This window comes from Dermacentor andersoni, chromosome 1 (assembly GCF_023375885.2).
Source record: "Dermacentor andersoni chromosome 1, qqDerAnde1_hic_scaffold, whole genome shotgun sequence".
Taxonomy (NCBI): Eukaryota; Metazoa; Arthropoda; class Arachnida; order Ixodida; family Ixodidae; genus Dermacentor; species Dermacentor andersoni.
In genome coordinates this window covers 389,268,232-389,286,599 of record NC_092814.1, presented here as the reverse complement: position 1 = coordinate 389,286,599, position 18,368 = coordinate 389,268,232, and the positions used below count along the sequence as shown (strand labels likewise).

Sequence of the window (18,368 nt, the reverse complement as noted above, 5' to 3'; positions counted from 1 at the left end):
GTTTGTACAGTTTGCCTTTATTGTGAAAATCACTCGTGTGCACTGTTCAAACGCTTCACATTCATGACCATCTGTGTTGGACAGCACAAATGGTCGTGAATAGAAGCAGCTAATCAGAATTAGCTAATTCCTTTCATCACCTGTCTTGAAGAGTGGGTTGATGAGCTGAACATACCATCCTCGGCTTTCTCACATGTCACTTGCAGTTTTGTCTGTGGGGATTGTCAGTTTCACTCGGCAGTCTTTTAATGTGAAGCATTGTTTGCGAACTTCAGGTGTTTTGAATCTCTCTATCTAACCTCCTATGTTGTGATGCTGTCATGGTCGTTTCTTCAACTGGATATATATATCAGAATAGGCATGGAGCGGCATGACATTCATGCATACATAACATGACTGGCATCTTATGGGGTGATTCCACGAGAAACGGAACATGCATGTCCGCTTGATATTTTTGTTTTGTCCGGTTTCTTTATATGTCATGTAGGAATATTCAAACTGCACGGAACCGAAAATTTTATTCCTGAAAAGTGTTCCCAGCAAGCCAAAAAGATACTTGAAGGTAGCTGCACGAGCGTCCTTTTACTACTTACCGCAATATTTTCCGATTTAACAGCCGAATTTAATGCAAACTAAAGATGTGTCAAAAAACTTTTCTGCTCATTTTTAATACGCTTCACAGTAAATTAGTTCTGTGCATTTTTTATGCTGTCCACAAATGAAAAACATTAAAGAATTCCGGACATGGCCCAAATCAGAAAAATTTTGTAACTTTGATGTGTCTTGGCACGTTTTCTATTTTACACAGAAACTTGAAAAAAAAATGTCAGACATAGAATGTTCTCTTTGCAACATTTATGGAAAATATCTCCCTACATGAAACACAAGAGAAGAAAAAAATAGTTAAATAAACAAATTTTTTTCAGAAACCTCATTTTCAAAAATAAAGAAAACTAATTCTAACTTTCGAAAAAATTTTGGATGGAAGTCTGCTTATGTTGGGTAAAACGTGGGTGCGATAATATGTTTTCTCATTTGCTTTATTCACGGAATATAACGGGCCAAAGTGACCCATGTAGAGCGGGCTAGCTGTAGTGCCGCAATGACTCGTTCCAGTTTAACATTCACTCCCTCTTAAAAAAAGAAAAGGCAACGGTTGCCACAAGTAAAGGAAGGTTTACCTGGGTTTTTTGTTGTGGCAAAAACAGAGAACGTGTTTTCTGCTTTGTTTTCTGGGATGCAAGAGAGAACAAACTTGACACTACTTGTGGGTCTCGAACAAATTTATTGTGTGTACTTTGCAGTTAGTATTTAAAAGGGTTTAATCACCGTCAGCTGGCTAGCGGCAATTCTTGCAACGGACAGTGCATGTCCGCTTGACTGATCGTGGGCACACCTCCACACGTACCATGATTGAATTGCCGGCAGCAAGGCACTGACTTCCACTCCACTGATTCTGCGGACGATGCTGCTCGATCGCTGCAACAGGCGCATGAAGCAGGGCCACATTCTTGAGGTTGCCACCAAGTTGGGAGACCATCTTATGTGCCGACTGAATGGAGGCAGCGCTTCCAGACCTCGGGTTGTGCAGGGAAGCTTGGCGCTTAAGGAACCCACCCACACCGTCGCAGGCATTCTATTCATGCCCGGTAGCGGAAAATACCCACCTCGCGGACGTATACTTGGAATGGCACAACTCATATAGTTGGTACCTATCTTTAAAATGGCTTGCAGCACCATTTTTTTTATCTAACGCTTCACGCACTTTGCCTAGGCATCGCAGGCATGCGCTATATCGTGATGCATATCGTTGCTTATGACAGCAAAGCTGTGTGTTGCTTTTCTTGTTGTGGTGACACAGGCAAAATGGAGATTTCTCTCTTGTGCCAATGGTACGATTGTGTTTCATTTGAGAGAGGACTGTCCAGTTTTCCGCATAATTAAAAGGCAGAACAATGCATCTGCGCTGCTCGCACTTCTTTTCCACATGAATAAGCACAGCTTGATTGTGGCGTATGTATTCGTGAGGAATCCATTTGGTCACCCATTTACTGACCTTTTTCACAAAAGGAGTTGGAGATGATGCCTTCTTGATCAAGTCACCGCTTTCCCAAAGAGCAAATGTGACCTCGTCGACCATTCACAGACTGGCCAAAGTGACACTTTCACTCCATGGGCAGTGCTCGCATTCACCTAACGTGCAATCTGTGGTTGGGTAGTCGCAAAGGCACAATGCTTTCGTGCCTTCCAATGAGATTTCCATGCCGGTTACGTTCTCAAGCGGGGAGACACAAAGGTTGGCATTAGTGCAATAAACGCAAATGCAAACCTCTTGCTGTGGTGCAAGCAGCACCCATTTTGGATGCATGCTGTAAAACTTTGACAGGGCGATGACACTTTCGGGGTGAGCTGCTTTGAAAATCTGGAACGTCTCGCTGATAGAACATGTGATAAACCGCTTTGAGACGTACTTTCTCTGGCCATTTCTGACGACTGACACAACGTCCTTCTTGTTCGGGCTCTGCCGAGAGCACCTAAGTTCGTCCTTCGTGAAGTAGTCGAGCACAGCTTGTACATCTGGTGGGCTTAACCTTGATCTCGTATGCGGTTCAATATCTGACCACATTCCATGCTTATCGTGTCAATTTCGGGCATTTCTGAACAAATTGAGGCGAAGTAAGCTGCCCACTACGAGTCCTGATCACCAGAAGTCAGCTGCCCGCTACAGGCACCAATCGCCAGAGAGAAGACGACAAAGGGCGCAGTTGTATCCCGGGGTTTTTTTCGGTGTCGGCCATCATTAAAAAAAGGCTGTTCTGTTTCGGCGAGCCCCTCTTAGTTATCTTCGTGACATTTTAGTGGTGGAGGTGCGGGGTACATTCTACCATTGCCGGAGACGCAGTGTACCTCTGACACGTCTCCGTTGAGTAGTCCGGGAGAGTCCGGGAGAGCAGGACCTGAGCAGGACCTGAGCACGATTTTTTGCCCGAGCACATCCGAACGATGAACCCGAGCCCACCGCCTTCTGCCGGCGCAGTTCATCACCAACCAGCCGCAGGCACTGATTGTATTCCACAGAGATGCTACTGAAGACGTTGAAGATTGGCTAGACCATTTCGAGCGGGTCGCTGAATGCAACGGATGGAACAAAGTCTGCAAGCTGCGCAATGTGTACTTTGCGCTCCAACACTAACCATGAAACGGCATTTTCGTTGGATGAATTTCGACGGCAGCTGAGCACCACATACTCCAACACGGACAAAAAAGGGAGAGTGGAGTTGGCAATACAGGCAAGATTCCAAGCCGCAAACGAGAGCGATCACCACGTATACGGAAGACATGGCTTGGCTTGCGGATGCCTCAATGACCGAAGACAAGGTCCGATATCTGATGCGAGGCGTGAAGCAAGAGATTTTTCCTGGGCTTATTCGAAATCCACCCACTACACTTGCGGGCTTCCTTGCTGAAGCGACAGCAATGAAAAGGGACCTTCGACAGCGTGCCAGACAATATGACCGTAACGTGATGGAACTATCAAAGAGCCCCCCTACCATGACTTTGGAAAACCACCTCAAGGACCTGCGCGAAATGATCAGGGCTGTGGTATGAGAAGAGCTCCAGAAACTGCAGGCAATCAACACGGCGACAGCACGAATTTCTGTGGCAGAGATAGTGCGTGACGAGATAAGGCAAGTCATCCAAGCTCCTACGAGGTACCACAACAGTGGGAGCCAGTCCGAATGACTTATGCGGACGCTGTACGACGACCGTCGCTGTATGGCCCCTCAAATGTCATTTGCCCCACCGAACAAACAGAAGTAGCATTCAGGCATCGCAGTCCACCGTCCATTGAGGAGTCGAGGCCCCGGAAAAGCAACGTCTGGTGGGCTCCTGACCTCAGGCCCGTATGCTTTCATTGTGGAGAGGCTGTCCACGTCTACAGGATGTGTCCTCATCGGCTCGTGGGTCTTCGTGGATTCCCACCAGGTGCTCCTCGTCCATGACCTGGTGAGCACCCTGTGGAGATAGAGAACTTCATCACGCGTCGTGGTAATTCATTCGAGCAGCAAAGGCACAAGCCCCATTTTTCATCGCCCGCTCGATACTGATTGCCCAGTCCCGTGTTTCTTCGAGATGCTCGTAGGCGTCATTCGCCCAGCCCTACAAACCCGGAAAACTGAGTCAAGCGACCTCCGGAGGTGAGGCTGCTGACGCCGAGCGCATCAAATATCCTCCATCACGATGACAACGAAACAACATTCAGGCGCATTCCAGTAATCAAAGACAAGTTGTAACGTTAGACATACTGGTTACCATAGACCACGAAGAAGTCACGACTTTGACACTGGTGCTGACAGCTCGGGTATGAGCAGAGAGCTTGTGTTAAAGTTAAAGCTTTTACACAGTGGACTGGGTCGCAGATCCATACTACTGGAGGTCATATACTAATTCCCGTGGGCAGATGCACTGCTGGAGTAAATATTCACAGATTTACGTACGTCGGGGTCTTCATTATTCTACCCAGTTGCTCGAGGGACTTGATACTCGGCATGGACTTTCTACAGGCAAATGGAGCCATAATCAACCTGGAAAAATCGACTGTGACGTTCTCTACGGCGAAAGTCATAGCAAGCGACGCTGGCAACGAGAACCGCACCGGAAACGCCTTGTGCATCATCGATGACAGCATAACGGTACCACCAAGAAGCAGCCTACTGACCCTGGTAACGTGCGACGCATTGGACAACTATGAGGGCACCACTGAGGCAAACTTTCCATTAATGCTTGAGCAGAATATCTGCATTGCATGGAGCCTCGTTCAGCTTCAGAACGGACACTCATTAGTCGTGCTGACCAACTTCAGCAATGAATATCGGCACTTACCGCAAGGCACAGCTGTCTCCTTCCTCCATAAAATTGCTGCCTTCACGGATGTCGGCTCGCTCGGAACTACTTCGCCTAATTCATTGGAAGTGATCAACCTCAGCGATCGTATTCAGATTAACTCCGGCTTATCAGGACAAAAACAGCAACTACTCGACCTTGTCAATGACTTCTCTGCTGCTTCTCTACATTCTAAAGTACGGCACACCTCTGTGACAAAACACTGCATTCCTATGGACGAGTCAGCACGCCTCATTCATTAACATCCTTATTGCGTTTCACTTACGAAAAGGGAGGTAATAAAGCTCCAGGTCCAAGACATAATCAATGATGACGTGATTCAGCCGTCCGTAAGTCCATGGGCGTCCCCCATCAATACACTATGCCTCTGTGTAGACCAGCAACGGCTTAACCGTGTCACCAAATGCATTATCCTCTGCCACAAATTGATGACGCTCTGGGACCGTCTACGCCACAGCCAATTTTTCACCTCTTCGGATTTTAAGTCAGGGTACTGGCAGATCAATGCAGACGAGCACGACCGCGGAAAAACAGCATTTGTGATGCCTGATGGAATTTATGAAATTAAAGTCCTCCCATTCAGCCTTTGTTCCGCACCTGCCACATTTCAGTGGATGATGGACACTGTTCTCTCTGGACTGAAATAGCAGACGTGCTTAGTCTACTTCAATGATGTTGTGGTGTTTTCAAGAACGTTTGATGAACATCTAGAAGGACTCAAGCATGTACTCATCGCAATCAGCAAAGCAAATCTGACTATCAAGCCTGAGAAATGTCATTTTGGCTTTCAGGAGCTCAAGTTTCTCGGACACGTAGTTAGCCCCCGCAGTGTTCAGCCAGACCCCGAGAAGCTGGCTGCCGTCGCAGAGCTCCCGCATCCAACTGACAAGAAGGCAGTTCAATGCTTCTCAGGTGTCTGCACTTACTACTGTCATTTTGTCGAAGGATTTTCAAGGATCGCCGAACCATTAATGAGATTAACACGCGAAGATGTACCCTTTGAGTGGACGGACGAGCAACAAGCAGTATTTACAGAATTGCGGAAGCGACTGCAAACAGCCCCCTACTCACAGATTTCGACGACAAGGCTGAAACAGAAATCCACACAGACGCTAGTAATGTGGGGCTTAGTGCCATACTTTTCCATTGGGAAGACGGCGCCGAACGAGTAGTAGCCTATGCGAGGCGTAGTCTGACAAAGGTGGAGGTCAACAACTGAAAAGGAGTGTATCACCATCGTTTGGGCCATCGGCAAGTTCTTACCCTACCTGTATGGCCGACATTTTCGAGTAGTAAGTGACCACCACTCACTCTGCTGGCTTGCGAGTCTTAGGGACCTTTCAGGCCGCCTCGCTTGTTGGAGCCTCCGCCTTCAGGATTACGACGTCACAGTGGTTTATCGATCCGCACAGAGGCACCGCGACGCCCACTGCCTCTCATGTGCACCTATACCTTTGAAGCCAAGTGACTTGGAGCAAGACTTCCCGTTTCTTGGTGTAGTGGACATTGTCAAGATGGCTGACCTCCAACGTGCAGACAGTATATTGCTTCCCCTCATCCTATACCTCCAGGGAGCCGACGTTGTTGTCGCACGACCGATGTCACGAGGGCTGACTTACTGCCTCCGCAACAAAGTTCTCTACAAAAGAAACTTCGAAAACAGCCAAAAAACGTTCCTTCTCGTCGTCCAAGTTTCACTGCGCGAAGAAGTGTTGCAAGCGTGTCATGACGACCAGTGTGCCGGACACTTACGCTTCGCCAGAGTTTTAGCACGCATACGCCAGAAGTATTACTGGCCGCGGCTGTTCTCGTCCGTTCAGTGCTACGTGAGGAGCTGCCATGATTGTCAGCGGCGCAAGGTTCCACGTTTGAAACCTGCTGGTCTTCTGCAACCCCTGGACCCTCCTTCAGCACCGTTTCAACAGATTGTAATGGATCTTCTTGGTCCATTCCCTACGTCGTCCGCAGGCAACAAATGGATAGCCATCGCAACGGACTACCTAACGCAGTACGCAGAAACAAAAGCTATACCCTGCTGAACATCTACAGAAGTCGCCATGTTCTTTGTCCATGACATCGTATTACATCACGGGGCCCCTTCCGTCTTAATAACCGATCGAGAGACTGCATTTACTGCCGACTTAATACAGGAGATCGTCACACTGACCCATACCAATCATCGGAAAACTACGGCCTATCACCCACAAACTAATGGACTCAATAGAACACAAACTAAGCGCCTCAATAGAACTGTCACCGACATGATCTCGATGTACGTCGACGTAGAGCACAAGTTATGGGACCAAATTTTACCGTACGTGACATTCGCATTCAGTACGGCTGTTCAGGAAACGACCAGATTCTCACCATTTTAACTGGTTTATGGGCGCTGTGTAACAACACCTTTAGATGCCATACTCCCGGTCGACAATGAAAAAAGAAGCAACAATGCTGATGACATCATCCAGAAGGCCGAAGAAGCTTGACAGCTTGCTTGCAACCGCCTCCAGCAGAGTACTGATGCCCGCCATTACAACAGTGGCCAAAGGAACATCCAGTACGAGCCCGGCGACTACGTTTGGGCCTGGACACACATCCGTCATCAGGGGCTGTCGGAAAAATTACTGCGTAGGCCTTTACAAGATCGTCGGGCAACTCAGCGACGTGAAGTATGAGGTAGTCCCTCAGAGTACTACTATGAGCTCAAGCCGACAATGGCCATGAGTCGAACTTGTCCACGTAGTACGGATCAAACCGTACTATGCCCGCGAAGACGTGTCCACTTCATAGACTTTCTCCAGCGCCCTCTGTCACCCTGCGATCAGCGACCGGGACGGTCGCTTTTCACATCGGGAGTAATGACGCGAAGTAAGGACCCGATCGCCAGAGAGAAGATGATGAAGGGTGCAGTTGTGTCCCGGGGTTTTATTGGGTGTGGGCCATCATTAAAAGAAGGCTGTTCAGCTTCGGCGAGCTCGTCTTAGTTGTGACAGCTATACGTTGTGACAGCTAGGATTGCCTCATGAACGCATTTGATTTGAACTCTGGTGGCATGATGGTTAAGAGACGGAGGCGCTCTCGATAGTACCTTGAAGCCTCATACGCTTGCTTCAAGCTATTTAACCAGCCAATACATGCACGACATTGTCACAGACGGTTCAGGTGTAGTGACGCTTCCGTATGCAGCACTTGAAGTTGAGCGTGTCTTCGTCACCACGATGCTTTCAAGCTTAGCCCATTTTTCTCTTTCCGTAAGATCGTCTGCTGCGTTTGTGAATGGAAGATGGTGGCTTCAGTGGTGAAACGTCAGAAGAAAGGTGGATGTACCTGTTCAAGTCAATTACTTCTTCTTCTTCCTGAAGGAATGACTCGTCTTCTTCATTGTGTGTGTCACTAGATGAAGACAGGATTTCCTTGAGGTGCATAAAGCAGTGCTGGCAGACATTGTCGGTGTCGTGAATATCTTCAGCCCCTGGAAGTAGTGTCCGCAGGGCGGTAACATCCAAAATGTTTACGCAACAAAAAAATTTTTTCGTAGCAGTCTTCTATTTGTGAACGCATAAATATTTGGCACAGAATACTCGGACCAAGCTATGAGTCGCATGCATCGTGTGTATAGTGAATAGTTAGACCAAGTCAAAACGTTTGTACTGAACAGCACCGCACTCTTTCTGTCACTTATTCTGCACCGCTGTCATGACTGAGCCTCCAGAATGTCTCATGGTTTCATGTTTTATGAACAAGCCCGTCTAAAGCTTTTCACTGTGAAAATGTGTGGGCCACGCTCAATATCAAAGGACAATGTCTGCTGGCGCCACCAGTGACCTCTGCTGTTCCCAGTGTGGGAAAGCATGACAGCAAGGTGCTGACAAAATATAATAAATTATACAACTTCGGCAGCTTTTGGTTCAGTCATGCCACACTGCGCTTTTTCGGACAGCTGAAACGCAGAGGTGAAGGTAAAGGTAAGACAGGTAGATGTTGAGCAGCACGGAAAACGTGATAACGGGAAACAAGATAAACGGCTCGGGAAATGACATAGATAAGTTTTTAGAAAGGCACAGCTTGAGTCGCACGCGGTGGTGCAAAGAAGGTTTCAGTATCCACTGCATGTGGGGAATGGGGAGCAGGCAGTTAAGTATCACCTCCTTAATGGCGCACAGCCTGCCTTGGCGCCGCATACAGGTAACCTACTGTGTGCATCAGGTGGATTTTGGCAAGGTCAGCCATAACATGCGCTCACGGTGTCTCGCATGCTGTTGACAAGCGAATAATGGAGGTGTAAGTGCGATGCCCACAGAGGTTGTAGGCTGAAAACTTGGTACACGTTGGCACTTTAGAGGGCACCAGACCCCCCCTTCCCTGTTCACGCTAGACACAAATAAAATCTGACGATACACTTTCGTTGGAAACAAGCTGCCACAGTGAAGTTCTGAAGCAGCAAAGAAATTAGAACTATATATGTGAGAATGCAACTGATTGAAGCCAGCACGTTCAACATAGGCCAATTTGGCCCGTTATATCTTGTGAATAAAGCAAATGTGGAAGCATATCGCACCCACGTTTTGCACAACATAAGTGTACTTCTATCGGAAACTTTTTCAAAAAATGGAACAGGGATATCTTTTTTGAAAATTAGCTTTTTTGAAGAAAAAAAATGTAACAATTTTTTTATTGTTTCATGTAGGGAGATAACATTTTGCTTAAATGTTGTAAGGATAACTTTCTATGTTTGACACTTTTTTCAAGTTCCTGTGTAAAATAGAAAATGTGCCAAGATGCATCGAAGTTACACAATTTTTCTTGTTTCGGCAATGTTTGGAATTTTTTTACATTTTTTTGTTTGCAGACATTATAAAAATATGCATGGAACTAATTTACTGTGAAGCGTATTAAAATGAGCAAAAAAGTTTTTCGACAACGCTTTTAGTTTGCATTTAATTTGGCCGTGAAATTGGAAAATATTGTGGTAAGTGATAAACAAACGCTTGCACCACCACCTTCAAATATTTTTTGGCTTGCTGGGAATGCTTTTAAGAGAATAAAATTTTCGGTTCCATGCAGTTTGAATATTCCTACATGACATATAAATAAAACTAGACAAAACAAAAATATCAAGTGGGCATGCATGTTTGATCTCTGCTGGAATTGCCCTATGACATCAATGACATATTTGTCATGGCATGTATGTCATAACATAAATGGTATGTATGACATGATGCCTTCGTGGTGGCTTCTTTAACTTGGTTTATGTCAGCATATGAACAACATGCATTCATGACCGGACATGGATTTCATGACATGTCATGTGCATCATGACTTGAATAACGAAGACATACAAGTGCATGTCATATGATGGTATCACTGACATAGATGGTATGAATGACGTGATGCTGTCGCAATCATTTCCTTGTGTATCTGAATGTGAATGACATGACATGCGTGCATGACGAGACATGAATGACATGCATGTCATGACATGATGTTAATGACAAGACATGAATCGGCATGTCATTCTTGTCATGTCATGCATGTGTCTCGCCACACATATCCTGATACATATCCAGCTAAAGAAATGACCGTGATGCCATTACGTCATGTCATTTCATTCGTCATGGATATCCGGATATATAACTTGTTATAAAATGGAACTCACATGAATGACAATTGTGTGATGACATGGATGACATGTCATGAATGTCATAAATGAGATGACTATAATGGATTGAATGGCATGCATTTATTTAAGTGAATTTATTCTGGATATACGTGTCACAACTTGCATGTGTGACGTTAATGATGTCATGCCATTTATGTCCTGAAATGATTGGCATGAATGCGTTGGGCTGTATGTCAAGTCATGAAATGATTCCCGTGAATGTCATGGCATACATGACAAGAATGAGATAAATTTATAACATGCATGCATGCATGTCATGACATTACCATGACAAGAACCTATGACATGAACTTGATCCAACCCAGTGGACCAAGATGTCTACTACCTGGGCCGATGACTATATGCTTGTGTTCGCGATGCCATGATGGTCGTTGCATTGTCATTCCAGCCTTGTAATCCAACTCTCACCTCTCATTCTCACGTGCCATCTGTGCTCGAGCCAGGGGGCACCCATGAGAAGATCCAGGCATCTCGGCAGCAGAGCACCAGGTGGTGGTTGCATAAGTATGTTCAAACAGCGATTGAAAAGCAAGTTTCCCACGAGCGTTGGTTTGATGCTGGTTTGATGTGTCAATCAATCATGCAACTATGTAGGTGCCTTCAACACACCACACATTAGTGGCTGATGGGTAGCAGTGAGGCATTAGCAGTGGCGCACCAGTGAAAATACAGTAAAGCAGAGATGATCTGAATCGTGTTCTTAGTACCATAACTTGCATATGGTATAAGAATTTTTTATATATGGCATCTAAAATTTGTTGCTTATATCAAAAAGATCTTGTGAACTTAATGTAAATGTGGTTTCAGTTTCAATATCACACACTGCATTTGAGTGGACCTAGAGCACTAGAAAGTAACTTGGAGTGGCAACAAATTTTGAGCACCATGCAATCCTTGGCCATATAGCTTGTGGGTAGTTTACAGTGCTTGCCTGTGCGATCTAGCCCAATTGTTTCCACAGGCAGTGCAGCAGTCTCTGGCAAGGTTGTGCTCAGTCACCGTAAGTTCACTGTGCGGCTCAAATCAGAGCAAATTATGTTGCACCAAAAGTTGGGAGTTGTCTGAACAAAAGCTTTTAAGCTAGTTACTTGGCCAGCATATGTTTTCTATAAAGTGAACACATATTTGCAACATGCGTAGAAAATTCTCCAGACGAAGTTCTACATTTACAAGTAAGCTGCCTGACAGCAATACTGAGGAGTTGCCATGATCATGCACTTTTGGTAGTTATTGTTTGCACTCTACCCTTTTTCTGGCCAACAGCCGCTTGCTCCTTGCATAGCAGTCACGTGTCAGGAACACATGATAGTCACTATCAGGCAGCTACAATGCATGCATCATTTTCAGCATAGGATTTCTATTTTCCTAGTTTTGTTTTGTGGTGCCATTTCTAAGGGACTCTGTTACATATTTTGATTATGTTCTGTGCATATGTCCGAGTCGGCACATTTGAGCAATGCAGTTTGACAGCTTCGCCTAGTTTAGGCACTGTCAAAGTATGCGAGTTTTGTGCCCATATAGTGGAGGCGTCTTGTTAGATGCCACTGCATTAAAAACCGATTTTAATGCAGTCTTAAAGAGCTCAGTGGAGATGACTGCAGTCCATCAAATAAGCTGGTATCCACAGCCTCATGAATGTGGATGCAAAAACTTCGTCGGGAACAACACTACCACGTAATATACTCAATGATCAGCTGTGTTTCAAACTTGCTTGTTCACGTTTCTTTTTGTTAATTATGGGGTTTTACGTGCCAAAACTACGATCTGATTATGAGGCACGCCATAGTGGGGGACACTGGATTAATTTTGACCACATGGGCTTCTTTAACGTGCACTTAAAGCTAAATACACAGGTATTTCACATATCCTTTTCTCGCATTTTTGCATTTCGCGCCCATTGAAATGCGGCCGCCGTGGCTGGGATTTGATCCCACAACCTCGTGCTTAGCAGCGCAACACCAAAGCCACTAAACAACCACGACGCGTCTGTTCACTTTCAACTCGCTTGTTGCAGTCTTTAGCTTCAAGTTTCTTTGTTATGCGCTATTTTCCAGCCCATTAGTTTAGCACAGGCTGCATACACTGGTAATTTTTCTTTTTTTCAGGGGCATCGTTAGATGGCTTGTGAGTGGCTTCTGTATGTGTCTCAATCTATTTTTAGCTGTGTAGAGGTTTCCATCTCACGATCTGAGTTCCTGTGCGACTACTTGGCCTAGGCAGACATTCCTGCACAGCTTTTCAAAAGGCCGACTGCCAATCACAAACCCTTCATTTGCCAGGGTATTGAAAATTACCTCAGTCGTTTGCATGTCTTCGAACCGTGGGGTTTCAAATTTTCTCTTGGGACAAAGGAACGACAACACAGTTGTGCAAAAAAAAGGTAATTTATTGCACCTTTTATACACTAATGCTAGCTAGCCGAATTTCAACTAATGGAACATGCCGAAAGGTGCTAACAAATCCAAGTCAGACTCACCTGGGCAGGATACTGAGCAAATATGTTTGCTCCCATGCTGGACGCCTAATCTTTTAAGTGTACAGTCACATGAATGGTGGTGCATTCAAAAGATCATGTTCATCCATTCTAGTATTCCACTCCAAAGCCTTTCGCAGGACGGTCTCACGAAATGTGCCCATGGGCGCGCAAAACGCCCGCACGCACGACCGACCTCAAGCTGAAAAGGAGAAGGCCCGTTCCCTTTGCACCCGAGTATTCACGCCGCTCAACCTGCTCTCGGGACATGCCCTCGCCAACTTGCTGAAATTTTCGCCATTGAGCCTTGTGCCTTCAATCTTCAGTGTAAAATTTCTTGCATTTCTTGCAAGTGTGCAATGAATAACACAGGAGAGATTGTTGCACTTGTGAATCATTATGCTCACTGTGTCTGTAGATATCTAAGATACAGTAAAACCTCGACCATTAATACAATCCCGTTTTGTGCGATTTCCTGGCATCAACATTCGTGATCGATAACGCAAAAAGTGAGACCATACAGTTACGCTTTTTTTTGGTTAATATGTTCCTGGAAAACACAATCTTTTGGCATGAACATTTACAGCATCACCAAACTGCGATCAAATGATGTTTTCTGGCTACTATAGATCCCATATGAAAAAGAAAAGGCGCAAGGCATGCGCAATCAAGAACAGTAGGTGCCTGCCATAGCTGCTTCCCTGCAGTACTTGCCTGCTGTGTCATGTGAAAATGCCGGCGCCCACTCACTTTCTTTTTCCCGTACCAGCAAATCACCTCGCAGGGCATTGCAATAAGAATCTTCACCTATCTGTGTCTTGGCATGCTGCCATTAAAAGCGTACCACACGCTTTTAATAGGTGATAACCCAAACGCGCCGCTGTTCCCTGCTGCAAGCGGCGTCAAGTGAGCTTCATGCTTTGCTCTGGTGGCATCGTATTCTGGCGTTGTCCACCAGGTCGATTTCGTTTCGGTTTCCCATCACCTTTTAAAGCACTATGCAACCGGAAAATGAAAAAGCGCATCTTGGGCTGCTAGGGCCTCACCATCTCGATGCATTTCAGCATTTCATGCCTCAATGAATGTATAAAATTCGCCTTACGTAGATAACTGCAATTGAGCTTGCCAAATTGTTTAGTGACTTCGAGTCTTACGTTTGTCCGGTTAGTACATTTTTTCTCGCATTTCCAAAATGCTTGAAGGTTCTATGGTATTCATATATGCTTCCCGGACTATGCAATACCTCCACGACTGCCAGTATCTCAGCTGAATTGAATACCTTTCGTAATGTATGTTTTCATGCCTGTGAAGGCATTGCTTATGCCATGAAGATTTACATGAATATTCATTGTTAAACATCCTTTTCACAAACCATAGTGTTCTTGCTTTGCTCAAAGCGTTGACCCAATTTTATTTAAAATTATCTTTGTATCTGTGATTTTTCAAATTATTGATGTCCACCTTTTTATTTGTTAGTACGGTCAACTTTGGTTAATTCAACCCTGGCGGGACCGACAAAATCGAATTATCCATGGGTCAAATTAAACAAGATGCAGAAAAAGTGCAAATACACTGCCGATTCATTTGGAACATGTTTGCAATACATTTGTGATTTAAGGCCACACCAGTTTCATGAGGGCTCTTGATCTCATGATTTTTATTTTCACAAGTGCTGCACACATAAGTTGTACTGATATACTGCATAGTCACCGCCAAAATGTGCCGTTTACACGGCGTTTATGGGCTTCTCTTTCTGGATACACTCCACCATCTAGTGTCGCAGAGTCTGTACAAGCTTGATTCGGCCCAGCACTGGGGAAATTTTAAAGAATTTTTCTTTGTCATTAAAGAGCAGCACATACTCAGTGCCCCCAGTCAAAGAGGTTTAGTGAAATGCGGCACATACCCATTGGCAGATACGCAGTGACCCAAGTTGTTCCAGTGGTTGGTTTCAAACTCTTCCCTCAGCACAGCAGCTCTATCCATCAGACTATAGACTACCAGTGACCCAAGTTGGTGGGACAAACAAACAAACATGCCGAAAAGTCTGTGAAGTATCTTAAGAACTCTAATTGCATTAAAAGACGCAGATGACACAAGTGCTACTTTAGTTGTTAGTAGAGCTTGTGTCATCTACATCTTTTTTCATTCTGTTGAAATCTAGTACTACCTTGGATCTGTTACGGAGACCTGAATACTGAACACAAAGGTTGATCCCCCACACATCAAAGGTTCAGATAAAACTACAAAAGCTCACCAAGTGATTCTACAGAAATTCCAGTTATTCCTAAAGCAGATGAGATCTGCGAGTACATTCCAATTACAGGCAATGGCATGATCTGCTGCAGGAATGACTGAATTGAATTCTGGGGTTTTACGGGCCAAAACCATGATTTGATTATGAGGCATGCCATGGTAGGGGACTGTGGAATAATTTTGGCCACCTCTTTAAGATTCTTCCAATGTGCAGGAATGACCGACAGAAAATTCACTGGAGGCATGACACCAACATCTTAAATAACAAGCTTGGCAACATTTGTGCAGCCATTCAGAAATGGCCAAAGGGCAGTAGATGTCTAGTTTAACATGCCTCTAGCTGTACATAATGTCCACAAGGTGCCAATTCAGGTAAAATTCACATTGGCCATTCCATAAATGTTTGTCTGAACAAGCATTGCTAAAAGGCACACCCAGCTGTCATTATCAGTGTTGCTCATAAAGTTGTGCAGCAAATGCATCTCCTGTCGTAACACCCACAGGGCTGCTGCTGAAACTCTTCATGTGAGCATGCGCAGGCATGTTTTCAAATCCTGCATCCCACTTTTTCTCTTATTAAATAGCTACTGACCCCAGTATGGTGCTAGAATTCCTCAAACATACAAGAAATTGTTATACTATGCTCTTGTAATATCACTACTTAAAGATGCATGTCAGATGCATTGCAGCTTCTTGACGTAGGGTGTGCTGACAAGCGCTACTCTATACATAATGAAAATTGGAGGTGATGGTCACGTATCAAAACCTGTTGCTGCACGTGTCAGGTCAGCCTGGTGCAATACAGTGAAATCTCGATAAACGGAACCGCCGCTAAAACAGACCACTCTCATGGTTGGTTGGTTTTGTATTCATGCAATGCTCTCTGCAATGTCCCTCGGTAAATGGAACTACTGATAAATGAAACCAATTTCTCTGGTCCCTTGAGGTTCCATTTAAGGAGAGTCCACTGCAGTTGCAAACCACACAATGGCCATGTCGCCAAAAGCTGGATGCACTTTGTATCAGTCATGCTTTCCTTTTTCACTGTGCACTTCTCTGCATTTGAATTAATTCAGCATGGGAAAACAAGCTTGGTCCTCTGCTGTCACTTCTCTCATAATGTGCAGTGCCTTTCTCCCACTTTCGGCAAGACAGTCGCAATGCAGCTTTAACCACTGAACTGAGCTGCACATCAGTGACTTGAGCCTCATTCTTTTTGTGCGTAGGAGCTCTTGCAAACACACACTATGCCAAGAAGCTACGTTTTATTTACTACCCATTTTAAATTTTGTTTTAAAAGATGGCATAATTCATTATTTATTGCGCACTCAAGGAATTGAGGTCTTGTACTGTGATTACGGGACCATTAGCTAATGCGGAAATAAAGTGAGACAAAAGTCTGTTAGTACTGCTCTAATTTTTTTTGATATGGTGCATTCTGCTTTGTATGTCATGCTTTCCGTTACAGCTCCAGTTGACTTGTGTTGTCCCTTCTGATCGGTCCTTCATTTGCACTGCTATATCATAAACAGAAGTCATCCATTTTCCGTGCTAATGCACTGTACTTTATGCATCGTCCTTAACATTGTAGAATGTTTCATTTGTGTGTACATTTTTATGCATTCCCTTACAATCAAGTTTAATTTTTTTTTTTTTTTTCTGTTGTACTATATGTACTCTTGACTGCTCTTTGTAGAAACGAGTCTATCCCCCTCCCCCCTCTCACACAATAATGGGCCTCTTCGATTATTAGTCCAACAGTCCCAGACTGCTTGGGACTGCTGTGCCGAATCTAATTTTCTCTAACAGATTCAGAAGCTCCTGCCACCAGTCGAAGAGCTTCCAGGATCGCGTCATTTTTCATGGACCAGAAGTCACGGACTGTCAACAGACTTTCGGAGCTGTCAGCAGATATTTGCTCGGACACGTGCAAGCAGCTAACGGAAGACGGCTGCCTTTAAAAGATGCACGTGGTATACGACACCATGTTGTGGAAATGTGCTTCTGTGTACTTTGCACGTTCCAGACGGCAAATACTGTGCACTCAGCTATTGCATCTGTTACATTGGTGCTTTGCGTGCCCTCATGCAAGTTTTTCACGAGCGGTCTAATTGCTGCAGCTTTAGTGTGGTGTGAGTTTTTTTTTTTTTAAAGAGGGAAGCACAGCGATCAGGCGCACATGCTTACTTTTCTTGATGTGTTTTGCGAAATCTGTTATGCTCGTTGGTATATGCGTAGTGAACAGGTAGATGTTGCTTTTCAGGTGAGTGAAACAGGTGTGCGAGGAAGCATATCATATATTGTATGTGGCTGTTTCAGGTCGGTAGCTGGGGTAGTAATAATCTGAGTTACACCGATTGCTGTTGACATATATGTTGAACCCTTCTGTTACAAAGTTTGAGCGTTTGCTTTTGGACGTGCAGGATTAGTAGACAGTGTACACGTGCTCTTTTCTAGACACGCATCAGGCCTTTAATTAGTAGACGGTCTCACGAGCTTTGAGGATATCGGTGGGTGTTTTCTGCATGAACAGCGACGTGGCACAACAGCGATTTTGCATATGTCCATGTGGGAATTCTGGTTAAATTGCAAAGGCAACGTGCTAGCTTAAATACATTGGTTAAGGGGCATGAAGAGCCAGAGGGTGACGTAAACTGCACTTTGCAAGCATATTCTATGCGCTCAAGCTGAGATTCTACTATGAAAGCTTTATGGTTGTGTCGGCGATGTGGCCTCAGAGACTGCACCTAGCCGATAGCGCCCTAGCTGGTTACGGGGCTATCTCCGAGTAGCTAAGAGCAGACGATGGCAGCCAGGAGAGCGACTTCCAGTCCAGTGCTTTCGAAGGAAAGCTCTTGCAGTCCCCCCCGATGGCTGGATCACGTGACTGTGAGGCACTAGTCTTTCAGGGCTAGTCAGACTGGAAGCCGCAGATGGTTTGTGGACAGTCCGGGACTGCATAATCTAAGAGGCCGAGTGTTTTCATGTCGGAATCCATGAGGTGTCTGCGTAAATAAAGACTACGCTCCTTCTTGAGCACATTGGTGCGTGCTC

At 45.1% G+C, this 18,368-nt stretch overlaps 1 protein-coding gene across 1 annotated transcript in view; it reads left to right on the top strand.

The window, feature by feature from the left end:
* Nucleotides 1-18,350, top strand: part of Miga (mitoguardin) — a 258,548-nt gene extending 240,198 nt beyond the window's left edge. The window contains exon 14 of the mRNA XM_055064981.2: nt 17,124-18,350. Coding sequence (XP_054920956.1) covers nt 17,124-17,255 — 132 coding nt within the window. The 3' untranslated portion in view covers nt 17,256-18,350. The remainder of the gene's footprint in view (nt 1-17,123) is intronic.
* The last annotated feature ends 18 nt before the right edge of the window (nt 18,351-18,368 follow it).